The following is a 16,663-nucleotide window of genomic DNA, read 5'->3' on the forward strand; positions in this document are numbered from 1 at the left end:
TTTGTAAGGAAGCAATAAATCATAATATAATCTCCAAGTTGTTCACGCAAATTCGTCTCTCACAATTGCACAATATAATTTTGTGCCGTCATCAGGACCCTCCGAGAACATTCTGAAAATTTAGTACGGATACGAACCACTTAAGATGGAGAATATTCACGATGTCGGTAACATGTCGATGACAAGTATCTTGGATTAGAACGTAGCTTACTACATTATTTCTTAAAATATTTTTTGAAAACAGCACAAAATCAAAAAGTGTGTCATTTTTCCTCTTTTCCTCGCTTCTTTATTTAAATACAAACTGAATTAATAAAACACAACTGTTTCTTCTTGAAGTTTATTTTTTTTTTGAAAAGTCTACTATTATATTTCTGGTTGAAAATTTAATTATTTAGTGGAAAATTCATCAATTTTGTTAAAAATATATCCTTTTTGGTTGAAAATTAAACTATTTAGCTGCGAATTAACTTTTTTTTTTAATTTCATAATCTCAGGAGAAAAGTTCAACTGTTTTGTAGAAAATTTAACTGTTTTGTAGAAAATGCATCTTTTTGGCTTTCTTTGGTTGTATTTTTAAAATAAAAACATTTTGGGTTAAAAATTCAACTATTTGGTAGAAAATTCGACTGTTTTCTATAAAATTAGTCGTTTTGTCTTGAAAACTCAACAATTTGGTTGAATTTTTTTGGGTTATTTTACTTAAAATTCAACTGTTTTTAGTTTGACATTCATTTTTTTCATTTATGACTCTAATACCTTTTTTTGTTACGAAATCTGCTATTTTCTTGAAATTTCGTATTTTAGAATAATTCGACGCTTGTGCTTAAATTTTTAAAATCTTTTTTGTTTGATATATCAAAATTATTAATCTTTTTTAGTGTTGTACCTGTTACCTCTATAAAGATTTTTTTTTATTTGAAACTACATAATTGATTTATCTGTTGGGTTTAGTTACTCGGTTCAATCGTTACCAATTTCTTCGCTATCAACGATGTCCTTTAAATTAACAAAATTATAAAAGGAATCTTTTAGGAAATATTTGAGAATTGTATAAAAAACAATCTCAAATTGAAGTTTTTCCTAATGTCTTCAATTTCTGTTTAAGGTCCTCAAAAAATTAATCGAAACTTTAACATATAAAAGGGTATAAAAAGAGAAAAATTGAGTAAAAATGTTGAATTTCAAGGTGTTTTGGGGATTTTTTTAGTTTAAGGGCAAAAAAGGGGAAACTGAGAAAAAGGGAGACAGGCTGTGATCTCTGGAAGTTTGAATTTTCAAAGTTTACTTACAGTACTTGGTTCAGGGATAACTTCAAAAGAAGCTCGGTTTTTAGGATCATTTATCCTCGAAATATGTCTCACACCTTCCACTATTAAAACTTCGTTGTCTTCTAAGGCCTCAACGGATAACATTGCAGTGAGGAGTTCTGGATGAGTGTTTAACTAAAAACGATAAAATAATTCTTTTATTTATGAACATTGCTTCTACTCTCATATTATTAAAAAAGATTAACTTAAAATTAGATTAGTTGATTGATTATTAATATTAATAATAATGATTAAGAAAGATTGATGAATTTATTCATTCCCTTTATCCACATTGAAGCATCAATTTTTATTGGTGAAAAATACAATAATTTGTTTGTTGCGAGAATTCAGATTTTTTATTCAAAAAATTGGTCCAGTGAATTTGAATGTCAATAAATATATATAAATATATATAAATAAATTTCTATTGTATAAATTTATAGTTATAGTTTTTAATGCAGCCCTGAAATTAAAGTTGTTGTTTTGTTTCAAAGGCCTAAATTCGAAAATATTTGGGTTTAAATTTCATATTTTTGGAGATTTCCAATTTCAAATTTCACAATGTTGTAGTTTCAAATTCAAATAATAAAAATTTCAATACAATTTCACTATTAAATCTATCAAATTTTCATAAGCCCTAATAGATCAATTTAAAATGTAATAATATTTAAATATTCTAAATTGTTTGTTTACAATTTTAGTCGGTTCTAAATTTAATAATTATGGATTTAAAAATTAAAAATGTTTTTTTTTATATTTTAAAACATACCAAATTGTCTGTTGTATTCAATTCTTTGAAATTCTATCATATTAAAGTGAAACACTTGACAGTTGTCCAATTTTTAGTTCAAAGAACTTTTAATTGAATGATTTTGGATTAAATGCGGGATGAATGAAAAATTCCGAAAACTGTAAAATTTCCAAAAACGGATGTATTTCGATAGGTAGTTGCACAATTATAAAATACCCAATACTGCAAATTTCCCAACACTAGAATATTATTAAATTTAAACAATTAAATAAATATTTTATTGATCATTTTATTTATTTGTAAAAAATAGCATTGTCCAATATTTTCCTTAGGTAATTTTTTTTGATGTGCAATGTATTTAACAAAAACTTTCTATAAATTTGAAATAATTATTGACAACAATATTTTTCATTGCAAATAAACAATAAGAGAACTAGTTTGTACTACAAGAGCCATCATTAAAAAAAAACTACTACGTACATTTTCAAAAAACGAACTTCCATTGAGAAATGTTATTTTCAATTTAAACAACATGTTTAACAAATATATTGAATTTTGACAAAAACATCTTTCTTTCACCAAGATATTTCATAATTGTATTCCTAATAAATAAAGAATATTCACTGAAAAACGATTTTTTAGTTGTTTTAAATAGGGAAATTTCTAGCGTCGGGAATTTAAAAGTGTCGGATATTTTACAATTCGGCATTTTTCTTATTTTAAATTTTCTCAAATGCCTCTGAAATAAATTGAAAACAATGAAAAATTGGGTCAATAATTTTGCAAATGCAAGCCTTAAAAATCCGAAGACCTTAAAACTAGAAATTGAAAATTAAATTATTCTTTATTTGATAATATTGCAGGATATTAAGCATTTCAAACTCGACAGAAAAAAATTTCAAATTGAAATGCATAAAATTGTGCAATTTCAGATAGTAGCATTATATACTAGATACTAGCAATCTTGTTTTATTTATTTTTTAATGTGTGTATTACAACGTAAAATCTTCAAATTGTTCGATTTTTGGTTGAAGATTACAAAAAAAAATAAATCATTTAAAAGTGAAAAATATTTGATTGAGAAATTTCAAGAATGATTAATAGTTTTTAAATGAAGAGTTAAAAATTTAACGATTTGAAGTTAAATGTTAAAAAATTATGTTGTTTAATATCAAAACAGATTTCTCCCTTTTTCAGATTTTAGATTCCTGAATTTTCAGGTTGAGCGCTAAATTATTCCATTCATACGTTTTCATTTTGGAATTAAAATTAGAATGGTTTAATTTCAAAGAGTCTAATGAACTATTTGAACATTTTAAAGCTTTAAACGATTAAAATTTTCATAAAATAATTGCTATCCTAAAGTGTTTAAGTATGAAAAAGATTTAGTATGACAATTCACGATAAATTCCTTTTTTTTCAATCTCAAATGAAGTTGGGATTCTTATAATTTTCAACGTTTTATAGTAGAAATTTTCTTCATTTTTAATGTTTCTCACTTAATATTACTTTTTATTTTGAAGGTTTTTTTAAGAATATTTGAATCATAAAGATGTTCATTTAAAAAATTTTATATTTTAAATGGCGAAAAGGACATTAAATTTATTTTTTGATCATAGAATTTGTCTAATCAATTTTAATTTTAAATTATGATTTTCATTATGTAATGATAATTTAAAATTCTAGAATTTCAAAAGCTGTGACTTTAAAACATTAAATTTAGTTTTCAAATTCAAATTGTCCTTGAATCGCTTAGAACTAAAGATTGTTTAAATTAAAAAGTTTTCAGTTTGAAATTATTAAATTTTGAACGCTTTTAAGGTAGGTATTGTGCCAAAAATTAGATTTCTGGAAAAAATAGTTTTTCTATCATTTTCAGAATAAAAATAATTTTACGGATGATGTAATTTGAAAAAAAAATATATATTAAAAACTTTCTTTGCAAGCGAATTTTTTCTTACTGCCGCTTCTTTCTAATTTTTGAAAAATGGTTGAATTCTAGTAAATGAGTTTTTATTTTTTCGGGGGAACCATTTTTTAGAATTCTATGGTTTTCTGCTTTAAAGGAAAGTTTTTCTATGGCCGAAATTTCAAAAATTTAACTTGAAATCATTCAGTTTCGAAATTCTTCAATTAAAAATAAAATTGCTCAATCTGGTACGCTTTAAGTTACACATAATACAACTGAAATGAAACTGTCCAACTTTTAAAATTTCAGTCTAAAATTAATAAATTTTGAGACTTCCTGCTTAAAAATTCCTTATTTTTAAATGATGAATTTTAAAACGCTTTTATATAGTAATTATAAAAGTTCAATTCCTTGTAAAGGACCACGCAGAATTTGTGTGGGAAATGGCTCTCGGTTAAATTGTTTGAAACTTCACTTGCTGGTAAATTTCGATGTGTAGATTAAAAGTGTGATCATAAAAATCGGAATGATGCGGCTTGTACAAACATAATAATGTCTGCAGCGATTCATGCATTATTACATTTACATAATTACATATATGTACATATATCAGTCCAATAAAATTAGACTTTTTTCAGAAAAAAATTATAAAGGTTTGATATCTATCGTAAGTGGTTCCGTATGGCATCCGAATCAAATATCAAAAGAGTTTTCCACTGGCCGGTGGGTGGCAACACCCTTAAATCTAATAAACAACCCCCGAAAATTGGTTTTTGGCGATTATTTCGAAAAGGGTGCATCTGACGACAAAAATAGGCCAGTACAAAAAAAAAAGATAAAACACTGAATTAGGATTGTTATATGCATTATTATCGCACGAGTCACAAATCCCGAGCAATTCACACTCTGCGTAGGGGGTGAGCTTGAGCTCGAAGTCCGCACGCTCTTTCTCTTGCACATATCTCGAGAGCGGCAGACAATGCTCTATAAATATTGCTCATTAATTTTTTATTATTCAAACAATTAAACATTACATAAACATTATTCCGAAAATAAATCAGTGACTCATTTCATGAAAAGTTGATTAAAGACTATGTATATATGTACAATGTATCAGATAATTAATAAATACGATTTAAATCATTTTCAGCAATAAAATTAATTTATAAGTAATTATTTAATGATATATAAGTTTGCAGCAGTAGTAGTAATAGCAGTAGTAATAGTATTCTCTTGTAAATACTTCGAAATGGAGTGGTTTTTCGGTGAAACTAAATAAGGCTTCAATTATAGAACAATTATCTATAAACATTGCTAATTAATTTTTTGCTATTTAAACAATTAAAAATTATATCAACATTTTTCCGAAAATGGATGAATGACTCATTTCCACACCACCTATGAGGTAGAGTTTGTTGTGCGTTTTTTGAATGTGGTTTCCTCAGGTGGCCTAATCCACTGCACGCTTGCAAATGATAATTGTTAAAATGTAGTTGAAAACTGTTACTCATTGTCATAATCATGAACTGTGTTTGGGAGTCTATCTACGGTTTTTTCATTGAGACAACCTGTACCTTGAGAATTTAGACACATTACGAAATACTTTAGTCCAGCTTTTAAGCATCTACAACGTTTACCGCATCCCATTTTACATGAAGAAACGATCAATTTCATTATGTGAGATGGAGCTGGTGCCTCAGCAGTATAAACTGGAAATAAACTATGTTTTCCTCTTTTTCAACCCCAAAGTTCTGGTTCTAAACATTTTTCTTGTCACGTTTGAATCGGGTGATGGAATTGATAAGAGTATTGTTGAGCAGATTCGGAAGTTGGAGGAAGCCCAGATAGAGATATAGCCTGCATGGAAGAAGTTACAGATTTGTTGAAGAATATGTATCTGTATTTGTTTAGGCTTGTTTCTGAAGGTTTAGCCTTATATAATGCAGGAAAGCATTGCTCGCCAGAAGCTGCTACGTAACAGTGAGTGGAATCGGGGTTGTTGAAAGTTTTCACAATATCCTGCAAGGATTCACTTTTATTCAGCAAAGTAATTGTTTTAATTTTTCCCTGCCCGAAGAAGCCAGAGGTTGAATCGCACCCATTAAATGCGTGAGCAAATAAAATGGATTCCTTACTGTTCTTTAAGGGTTCAGACTCTTGCAAAAGTTTCGAACTATAAATACGGGATTTTTCATTTCCTTTTCCTTCTTTTAGGAACAAAATATCATTTTCCACAGGAGAAAGAGCAATAATCAACGCGAGGAGATCCACATCCTGTCCAACTGTAACTGTTTTATTCCGATGGGATTCATTGATGGCATTCTGCACGATTAGCACATCAGCATCGCTATTAGCAACAAGCGTTTAAAAAATTTCATTTTGAAGTAGTTGCTGTGATTGAAAAATCAAACGTGCTTTATTTTAAGGTTATTTAGGAATTTTTCTGGAGGCAAAGTTGAAACCGTATTTTCCTGAAATAAAATTTCGGGTGAAATATTTTTTAAAAAGCGCCGTTGTCGTTTAACACTTTTCGTAATGGCTTCATTTAATGAATAACAGTCAAATACAATAACAGCGTTGATGACGTAATGCTTGCGAATAAATAGTACATATTCATTATAAATGTCTGCAAACGTGGTATTCTTTCGCTATACTTCACGATTAATCAAATTGCCCCCATCTAAAACATATTTGCATCCTTGGAGATGTTTCTCATGATTGACCTCTGATGATGTCGTAGAAATTGATACTTCTTAATTACTTCAAAGAATAATTTTCACCGTAAAAGCAAAGGAAGACTTGAAATCATGTTTCAATTACGAACTGTCTGTCTACTTTCTATTTTCAGTGAGGAAGGCTTCATAAGAAAGGCAAAAAAATCATCATTGTACAACATATATGGCTCCCTTAAGAATCATGAGAAACACCTGGAAGGATGTAAATATGTTTTAGATCGGGGCAATATGATTCATCGTGTAGTATTACCAAAGAATACCAAGTTTGCAGACATTTACGATGCATATGTACTATTTATTCGCAAACATTACGGCAAAAACGTTGTTATTGTATTTGACGGATTTATAGGTACACCAACCGCTTCAAAACGAAAGTATTTAAACACTTGTTGCTAATGAAGATGCAGATGAGTTAATCGTGCAGACTGCCATCAATGAATCTCAACGAAATAAACAGTTGTAGCTGGACAGGATGTGAATCTCCTCGCGTTGATTATTGCTCTTTCTCCTGTGAAAACTGATGTTTTGTTCTTAAAAGGAGGAAAACGAAACGTAAAATCCCGCATTTATAGTTCGAAACTTTTTCAAGTGTCTGACAGCCTTAAAAAGCTTCTTCGGGCATGGAAAAATTAAAACAATTAATTTTAAACATTTTTAGAACACATAATGAAGTTGATCGTTTGTTCGTGTAAACTGGGATGCGGTAAACGTTGTGGATGTGTAAAAGCTGGAATAAAATGTTCCGTAATGTGTCTAAATTGTCAGGGTACAGATTGTCAGAATAAAGAAACCATATATAGGCTCCTAGACATATTTGCAAATTATAACAAAGAGTAACAGTTTTCAAATAAATTTGAACAAATATTTGTAAGCGTGCAGTGGATTAGGCTACCTGAGAAAACCACATTCAAAAAACGCACCACAAACTCTACCTCATAGGTTCACAGAAAATCGCCGATCCTCCAATGTACACCGAAATCGGTGTTCAATAGACTTGCAACAAATTTGAGCCACACAGGTTAATTCGGAGAATCTAGGGGAAAAGCATCATTTAAACACTGTTTTTTCTCATCCAGTGCAACATGAAGTGTCGTCTACAAACTGTAAGTCACCTGTCAAGATCATTTTACCGGTCGTTATATGAGTGAAACAGATGTTAATAAACAGGTAAGTTATAATAATAATTACCTCACTTCTTATTTCCTCCCATTTACCAGCAACTAAATAGTCTTGGAATAAAAATAGTACTTGGCGTGATGTAATATCCAAATGTTAGGTTAGTCAAAACCTACTATATGACATGCAAACCACCAAAGCCGGGATGTACAAACTAAGTCGTGACCGTCTGCATCGACATTGATGCCTGGTCGTTCGAACAAATTTCCACTAGATTTTCCGCGGAAGTTTAAAGGTATCTTAGATATCTAATCTTGCACTGGCAAGTGTCATACATGAAAGATAAGGTAAATACAACTGTTTAATAAAAACAGAAATTTGTTTTTCGCGATGAGTAGGGATGTAAATTTCATGAAACTTTAGCCTGATGAAAAGTTTCATGAAACATTAGGAGTTTCGAGAAACATTGCAATGTTTCAAATATAGCGGCGGGAACCCTATTAAATGAAAGAAATTTGAAAATTAGGTAAATATTGTTTCAATTGGTTTACTTATTAACAATGATTTAGGCTAATATCGTAAAGCGAATAGTTGCTTTGACAGGTATTCAGGTGGCTGACAGCGCGGTTCAGAACTCCACAACTCTGCATGAGCCAAAATTTAGTCTCCAAATGATACTTTCCCCTAGATGCCCACATGGGCACCTACGTTCAGAGGAATACATATGAGACTTGAAAACTCTCTCAAATGATCATTGGGAGCCCAATGAAATTTGAGCTGCAACAAATTTAACACCAGCGTTTTTCTGTGTGGTGTGGAAATGAGTCATTCATCCATTTTCGGAAAAATGTTGATATAATTTTATATACCATTGAATAATTACTTATAAATTAATTTTATTGCTAAAAAATGGTTTAAATCGTATTTATTAATGACTTTATACATATACGAGGTGTGTTCAAAAAGTAAGGTGACTTTTCAATTTTCGCGGGCTACGTACATTCAAGTTTTAAATTTTTTGTTTTGTTGTGTTGGTACACTCGTCACGATCATATGTTCACAGTTTTGACTATATAGCTCGTGTTGTTTTTCTGGCAGAGGCGTAAAAGGTTAGAAGGGTTTGGTGTGCTCGGCGATTTTCTTCTTTCGAAAAAAATGGAGCAAAGCGTTTGCATTAAATTTTGTGTGAAAAATGGAATCCAGTTCTCTAAAACTCTTGAAATGTTGACAGTTGCATACGGTGAGTCTACTTTGAGTAAGAAAAATGTGTATAAGTGGTACAAGCTGTTCCAAGAAGGTCGAGAGGATGTCCAAGACGAACCTCGCCCTGGACGTTCCAGCACGTCAACAACAGATGAAAACGTTCAAGCAGTGGAAGAAATGGTGTTGAAAAATCGCCGAATTACCATCAGAGAAGTTGCTGAAGATGTTGGCATATCGGTTGGCTCATGCTATGCTATCTTTTCGGACGTTTTGGGCATGAGACATGTATCAGTGAAATTTGTTCCAAAACTGCTTAATTTTGATCCAAAGGTCCATCACATGACCATCGCTCAGGAGATATTGAATGAAGTCAATAATGATCCCGATTTTCTCAAAAGGGTTATAACTGGGGATGAATCGTGGGTATATGGTTATGACGTCGAAACTAAAGCCCAATCGTCTCAGTGGAAGCATCCTGAGTCTCCAAGACCGAAAAAAGCACGTCAAGTTTGATCAAATGTGAAGGTTTTGCTCACTGTCTTCTTTGATTACCGCGGCGTAGTGCATCAGGAATTCTTACCACAAGGTCCTACAGTCAATAAGGAGTATTACCTTCAAGTTATGCGCCGTTTGCGAGAGGCGGTACGCAAAAAACGTCCGGAACTTTGGAAAAACAATTCGTGGCTTTTGCATCACGATAATGCACCTGCTCATTCATCGTTGCTTGTGAAAGATTTTCTGACCAAAAACCGCAAAATGATTATCAGAAGTGCTTCGATGATTGGAAAAAGTGTTGGCATAAGTGTATTATATCTGAGGGGGATTACTTTGAAGGGGACAACATAAATATTGAGGAATAAATGAACATTTTTTGAGAAAACCATAAAGTCACCTTATTTTTTAAACACACCTCGTACATGGTGTCCAAAAAGTCCCAGGACAGCCAAATAAATCCTTATGTACAATTTTTTTTGGAGAAGGTGGTCATTCCCGAAGTAAAATTCAACGAGGAATCCAGTGGTGACCTCAGTTTGACCATGACCATCAAGTTCATATGAAGGTCACCCTTTGTTTTTTAATTGAAACGACTCTGTTTGGCATCGGAAATTGAAAGAACAGAAAATTTTACTTTAAAACGTGTCATAAGTCAGGTGTGACCTTGATGGCCATGTTCAAGGTCCCTCGATGCTCACCGACCATATTGAAGTTTGAATGACTTTGATATGTCCATCAAGTCCACACCTTACCTATGACCTGACTACACTTTTTAACGTAAAAGATTCCGCTCTTTCGATTGCCAATGTCAAAAATGGACCATTCCATTTGAAAAAAACAAAGGTGACCTTGAAATGACCATGAAGGTCATGGCCAAGGTAAAAACTAAGGTCACCACTGAATTCCTCTACTTCTCCAAAAAAATTATAATTAAGGATTTATTTGTCTGTCCCAGGACTTTTTGGACAACCTGTATACATAGTCTTTAATCAATTTATCACCAAATCAGTCACTAATATATTTTTGGAATAATTTTTATATAATGTTTAATTGTTTGAATAATAAAATATGAATGGATGGTTCTTATAGAGAATTGTCTGTTCTGCAATTTTAGTCATGTACATTATGGCCGAAAATCCACTCCCTTTTGAGATATGTGCAAGAGAAAGAGCGTGCGGACTTAGAGCTCAAACTCACCTCCTACGCACAGGGTCGATTACTCGGGAACTATGACCCGTGCGACAAAAATGCATATAACACTTCTAATTTAAAATTTTATCTACTATTTTTTTCTACTGCACTGTTTTTGTTGCTAGATGTACCCTTTTCGAAATAATCGCCAAAAATCAATTTTCGGGGGTTGTTTATTAGATTTAAGGGTGTTTCCACCCACTGGCCAGAGGGAAACTCTTTTGATATTTGATTCGGATAGCATACGGAACCACGTACGATAGATATTAAAACTTTATCAATTTTTTCTGGAAATGACGTGTACTCGAGCTAATTTTACTGGAATATATATGTATATATATTTATATATTAAGAGAAAGAGAGAAAGACTGCTGTTCGCATTAACGGGATCCGATGTGCATCGCGTATATTTGCTGCAAGTATTATATTAATTGATGCTATTATTTAATTGTAGGAAGAAAAGTATACTTACTTACATGTATTGTTTCTTGGGAAATTTCGTCTTCCAGAGCACCTCCACCTAATCTCGAACTTGCAAAGCAAACGTGTAATACTTTTGTTTCTGATTCAATTCGATCCATGCGTCCTTCATGGCGAATTGTTAAAGGACAAAGAGGGACACTACTCTCTAGCCAGTCTTCAATTGTCAGCCATTGTTTGGACGTCATTACCTAGATGACAGAAAATCAACATCTAGGAGAATAAATTACATTTAAGAGAAAATATTTTCCTGAAAAAATAACTTGATTTAAAAATAATTAAAATCGGTCTTTTAATTGTATCCTTACTGTCAAATTGTTTACGATTACGCTCGTCATCCGATACTATCGCATTGACTTTGAAAGATGATAGCGCTTTCTAGAATATACATATATGTATATTTTGTAACCATTCAAGAGATTATTAATTCTGCGTTAAATAAGCCTTATTTCAAGTAGTTTGGTCTTGTGGATATTAAATTATCACGTTCGAAAGATAAGAATAAAATTCCGGTTTTTAAAGAATTTTGTACGTCAACTTCAACTCTTGAAAGGAGCCAACAAAATTAATATAATAATTTGAAATTTTACAAACATGATCTTCAGGATTTTATCTTTTAATTGAGCCGATAAACATTGAAAAATTTTTGCGGGTTCATGACATCATATTTTTCCGTGGGAGCATGTTTAATTGAGAATAAATTACGAAAAGTCAAATTACGCTATTACCTTTCATACTCAAGGCTAATTTTTAAAAAGGCCATTCGGTTAGAGGTACGATACTATCCGTGTTGGATAGTATCAGTTTTGTTGAAATAACTTCAACTCAAAGTTGCGAACATTAAGAATGTCCTCTTGATTTTATATTTGGAATATCTTACAACTATTTTTGGATAAAAAAAGTTTTCATCTGAGCCGTCTTGAAAAAAATTTTTTTAATGTCAACAAATCGAAATAGTATAAAACAGAAATAGTATATAATCTCATTATAAGATCCATATTTTGTATTTCAATCGCGTTCAGTAAGCAAAACTCTCCACGAGGGCCCATTAGTATCAAAAACGTTTTTTTCAAAAGTTTTCGATTTTTTTCTTCAAAATTCGTCTGCTTTAGTAATAAATGATTATTTTTGCTTAAAAATTCATCTTTCTGAGTTGACAATTCAAGTTTTTAGTTGATAATTCTTAAATTTGATAAAAGTTTGTCTTTTTTGTTAGCAAATTAATCTTTTTGTTTAAAAATCTTATAGTTTCGCACTTATAGTTTCAAAAATATGTATTTAAAAAAGAAAAATATAAATATAAATCATTGGAGTAATGATGGTCGATTAATTAATTTATCAAGAAAGAATGAAATATCGTCAGCAACATAGTTCAATTTATTCAATTTTTTCTTTCAAGAAGTAACTTTTTAAAATTTTTTATTCGTTTCTGGAAAAAATTAATATTCTGATTTCATTATACTTTTTTTCTAATTACTTGCAATTATATAATTATTTTAAGGCCACGTGTCAAGTGGGTCACGTGGCCAGATATCTACCTTATCGAAACTTTTTTTATTTCCTAACTTATTTTCACACGAAGTTCCACATCGAGTTACAAATTTAGGATATTATTAACAATTTAGCACCAGACCCATTTTTCTTAGTATTTTTTATTTATTATACTATTATGCTTTGTTTCCGAGAAAAACTGTGTATATCCGGCAAAGATTTAATTTTTCATCCAAAAGTAGTAGAGAAAAATTTTTTTTTCGCACATTTTGGTTGAAGTCATTTCCGCAGTATCGTGCTACATACACATAAATGCAATTTTTTACTTCATTATTCATAAAAAAATTGGATTTAGAGAATAAATTTTGAACAGAAAATGTTTTAATTAAATTACTTTCCATAAAATATCTAAATAAGTGTTGAAATCAATAACTACCAAATCGAAAAGTTTATAATTCAGGAGTTATAAATATTTTTTAATTAAAAAAGCTTTAGTTGAAGTGTTTAAGATTAGTAAATTCAGAACTGAAAAATATTTGAATGTTAATGGCTTTAATAATTAATAATTCGCAATAGAAAAATGCATGTTGTAAAACAACCAAAGTTTCCAGTACGAGATTTACAAAAACAAGTATGGTGAACGAGAATACAGTTTCAGAGTTTTCTATTTTAAAAGGATTGAGCAATTTAAAAATTCAGAAAATTCAAGATCCAGGAGATTGATTATTATTATTATTGTGGTTGAAATTGAAAAAGTTGCCAAATTTAAATAGAATTAGAGATTAGACTCAGAACTTAAACTTTAAAATTGATTGAAAATTGAATCGGATTTTGAAAATTAGAAGTAAACTCCATTTTGAAAGTCCCGGATTTCAAAGGATTATTTATTTATTATTAATAATAATAAGTCAAAAATAGCGTTCAATTAATTTTTGCATTTTAAAATCTGGAACTCAATTTTCATTTAATTTATATTCAGAATTAATGTATTAAATCTTTCATATAAATACCTGTCTTGAAATAGTTATCCTTCCATCTAAAGAATTCTCGGTATCGAGAAAATCGAAGTAACTGAATATACTTCGTAATTTTGCTTTCTGACAATTTCTGAAATGAAGTTACGATTATATAGATTAAGTAAAAATGAGATGAATCATATACATTTGGTAAAGTTAATACCGAAATTAGAAAACACAAATAATGTATAAAAGAAATTTACTCGTTTCAGTAGAAAATGCAGTTTTGGCAAGACACACAAGATTACTGATTTTAATTTTAATACTATATAACAAAAAATAAAATCTTACTTAAAAAGGTATAGCCCACGAAATAAAATGTACTTTTAAGCTAAATAAACGTGGGAAAAATGTAGGATAATTTAACTGTAATTGTAATCGAACTGTATAACTAAACATGCTTTCCCTACTGCAAGATAAATCTTTAAGTAGGGAAAGCAGGTTTAGTTCAACATCCGTGTGGATAACCAAACTTATACGTTTTCTACTTACCGATCTTCTACTTGTTATTTGCAACTCATTAAATTATTTTTAAATTATATTCTGTGTAAAGTAATTACTCACAAATCTAACTTTTTGAAGAAATTTGTAAAATTGAAATCCCTCAGCGTTGGATGAGTTTTTGCTGTCCTTTTTGGATAAGTGGAGAAAAATGCATTTGCTATTAAGGATGATATGAATCCATAATTATAATCTACGGTGTCCCCTGTAATGAATAATATTAAGTTTTAAGAAAGGGGGCTTGAATAAATTACTTGGAATCTGTTATTTCTGCTTTTCTTTTTTTGGGGGGGGGGTCAAAACTATTTATTACGTAAGATATTTTAACTAAAAAACCAAATTTAAACAGATTTTATTGTAAAGAGTTGTTTTTTAGTGTAATCTAATTCTTATTGTAGTACATATAACATTAAACCTAAACAAATTTAAGTTTTTCCATGTAAGATTTTGGAAAATAAAATGTGTTAATAACAATAAGTATTTAGTTTTACAAACGTATAATTTTATAATTTCTTTAGGGCATAAAATGTCTTTTTTGCTTTAGATTTCCACAATTTTTAAAATATATATATATATTTTTTTGGTTTTAAAAATTTCTGTTTTCGTAGAAATTTTACGTTTGTTGCAAATTCACATTTTCGGGTTGAAAATTCAACAATTTTGTAGACAATTTAACTATTTGCTCGAAAGTAGAAATAATTTGTCAAAAATTAATTTTTTAAATTGAAGATTCATCAGTTCAATTAAAAACTAATTTGTTTGGTTGAATTTTGTTTACTATTTTGTTGAAATTTCTTTTTTTTTAATTGATAATTTTTGTAGTAAATGGATTACTTTCTTAAAATTTTCTTCTTTTTGTGTTCAAAATTAATTTTTCTTCCGAAAATTGAACTATTTGGTAGAAAATTGATTTATTTTTTTGACGATTCGTTTTCTTCTTAGAAAATACAATTTTTTAAAGCAAGCGCAACTGTTTGTTTGAAAATTAATATATTTCAGTTGAGGATTTAAGTATTTTGTTGGAAATTTGTCGTTTTGGTTGAATTTAATTGTTTGTTATTAACAAACAAATTGTATGTTAAAATATACACTAATGTTTTTGTTTAGTTCGTCTTTTCAGTTTCAAACTTCAACTTTCATTGAAAGTTTAAGCACTTCGTTAAAAATGAATTTTTTTGTTAAAGATGAACAATTTTTATAGAAATTAGATCTAATTTGTCGAAGTTTTCTTTTTCCGTTTAAAAATTAATTTTTTAAACTAAAAATTCAACTATTTGCTGGAAAATTAATAATTTTTATAGGAAGTCGAACTACTTCGTTAAAACTTCATTTTCTGGCTTAAAATATCATTTTTTAACTGAAAATGTAATTCCTCGTCAGGAAATTAATTTATTTTGTTGAAAATTCATCTTTTTGGCAGAAAATTAATTTTTTGATTTAAAATTCAACTGTTTGGTTAAAAATGATTCTGCTTTAGTTGAGGATTCCAGTATTTTGTTGAAAATGCAGCATTTTGTTTAAATTTCTTTGTATTTGATTTAAAGTTAAAATATTGTTTTGTTGTATGATTAACTATAATTTTTTCTTGATTGATTAAGAGTTTGGTAGAAAATTCATTTTTTTCTAGAAAGCTCGTCTTTTTTGCCTGAATAATTGAAAATTTTAGATAAAAAACTTTTTTTCTCTATTAACTAAGAACAAAATTCAGTCGACAAAATTTGCATGAACTGGGGAATGGGGGGTTCAAGATTTACGGGCCCTAACAAAGGGAGATACATGGTTGAAAAGTTCAGAAAAAAACTTGAAGTAATTTATGTGCTGCCCCAAAGAAAATTTGAAATTGATTCTGAAACTGGTCTAAACCATTTTTTAGTCTTTTATTATTTTCCGTACAAAATTAGCCTCTAAAGTAACTAGATTTTAGAAAACAAATTTTTGCTTACCTTGTTGTTGTAAACTAAAATGCAAACCCTGTGGTGGTTTACACGATCGAAGAGCTTTCGCTCGCTCTACTATTTTTGGTATTGTTTTTAAAAAAATGTGCTCCCGCTCAGTTACGTTAAGATCCTCATCCAAGAATCGACCTAGGCCGACAAATAAATCAGGATCCTGATTATCCCCATCAGGGTCGAGGCTTATGCTGAAAAATGTTTTTAATAAATATTAAAAATAAATAACACATTTCACAGTAAATGCAATTCGATCAATTTGATCTCGAAATTGGATCAAAATGATATTCAACTTTTTCTACACATATTCCGTATTTTTTATTTGATCAGCAAATTGCGAATCAGAATTTTTCGATTCTGAAGATCATAACTCAAAACAAAAATAGATTACCTCCAAATCATTTTTTTAATAAAGGTCAACGATCCCACCAATTCGATTCCAAATTCGAAAAAAGAAATTGCCGAGAAAAGTACCTGTAAGCGATCATCCGAAAACTCTGACCCCCCCCCCCCCCC

At 29.9% G+C, this 16,663-nt stretch overlaps 1 protein-coding gene across 3 annotated transcripts in view; it reads right to left on the minus strand.

Annotated features, from left to right (window-relative positions):
- Positions 1–16,663, minus strand: part of LOC117174413 — a 67,880-nt gene that overhangs the window by 35,714 nt on the left and 15,503 nt on the right. For all 3 annotated transcript variants that reach the window (XM_033363518.1, XM_033363519.1, XM_033363517.1), the window contains exons 3-7: positions 16,142–16,338; positions 14,262–14,403; positions 13,692–13,788; positions 11,187–11,381; positions 1,293–1,445 (exon numbers count right to left, since the gene is read on the minus strand). In XM_033363518.1, coding sequence (XP_033219409.1) covers positions 1,293–1,445; positions 11,187–11,381; positions 13,692–13,788; positions 14,262–14,403; positions 16,142–16,338 — 784 coding nt within the window. The remainder of the gene's footprint in view (positions 1–1,292; positions 1,446–11,186; positions 11,382–13,691; positions 13,789–14,261; positions 14,404–16,141; positions 16,339–16,663) is intronic.

This window comes from Belonocnema kinseyi, chromosome 6 (genome assembly GCF_010883055.1).
Source record: "Belonocnema kinseyi isolate 2016_QV_RU_SX_M_011 chromosome 6, B_treatae_v1, whole genome shotgun sequence".
NCBI classification, from domain to species: domain Eukaryota; kingdom Metazoa; phylum Arthropoda; class Insecta; order Hymenoptera; family Cynipidae; genus Belonocnema; species Belonocnema kinseyi.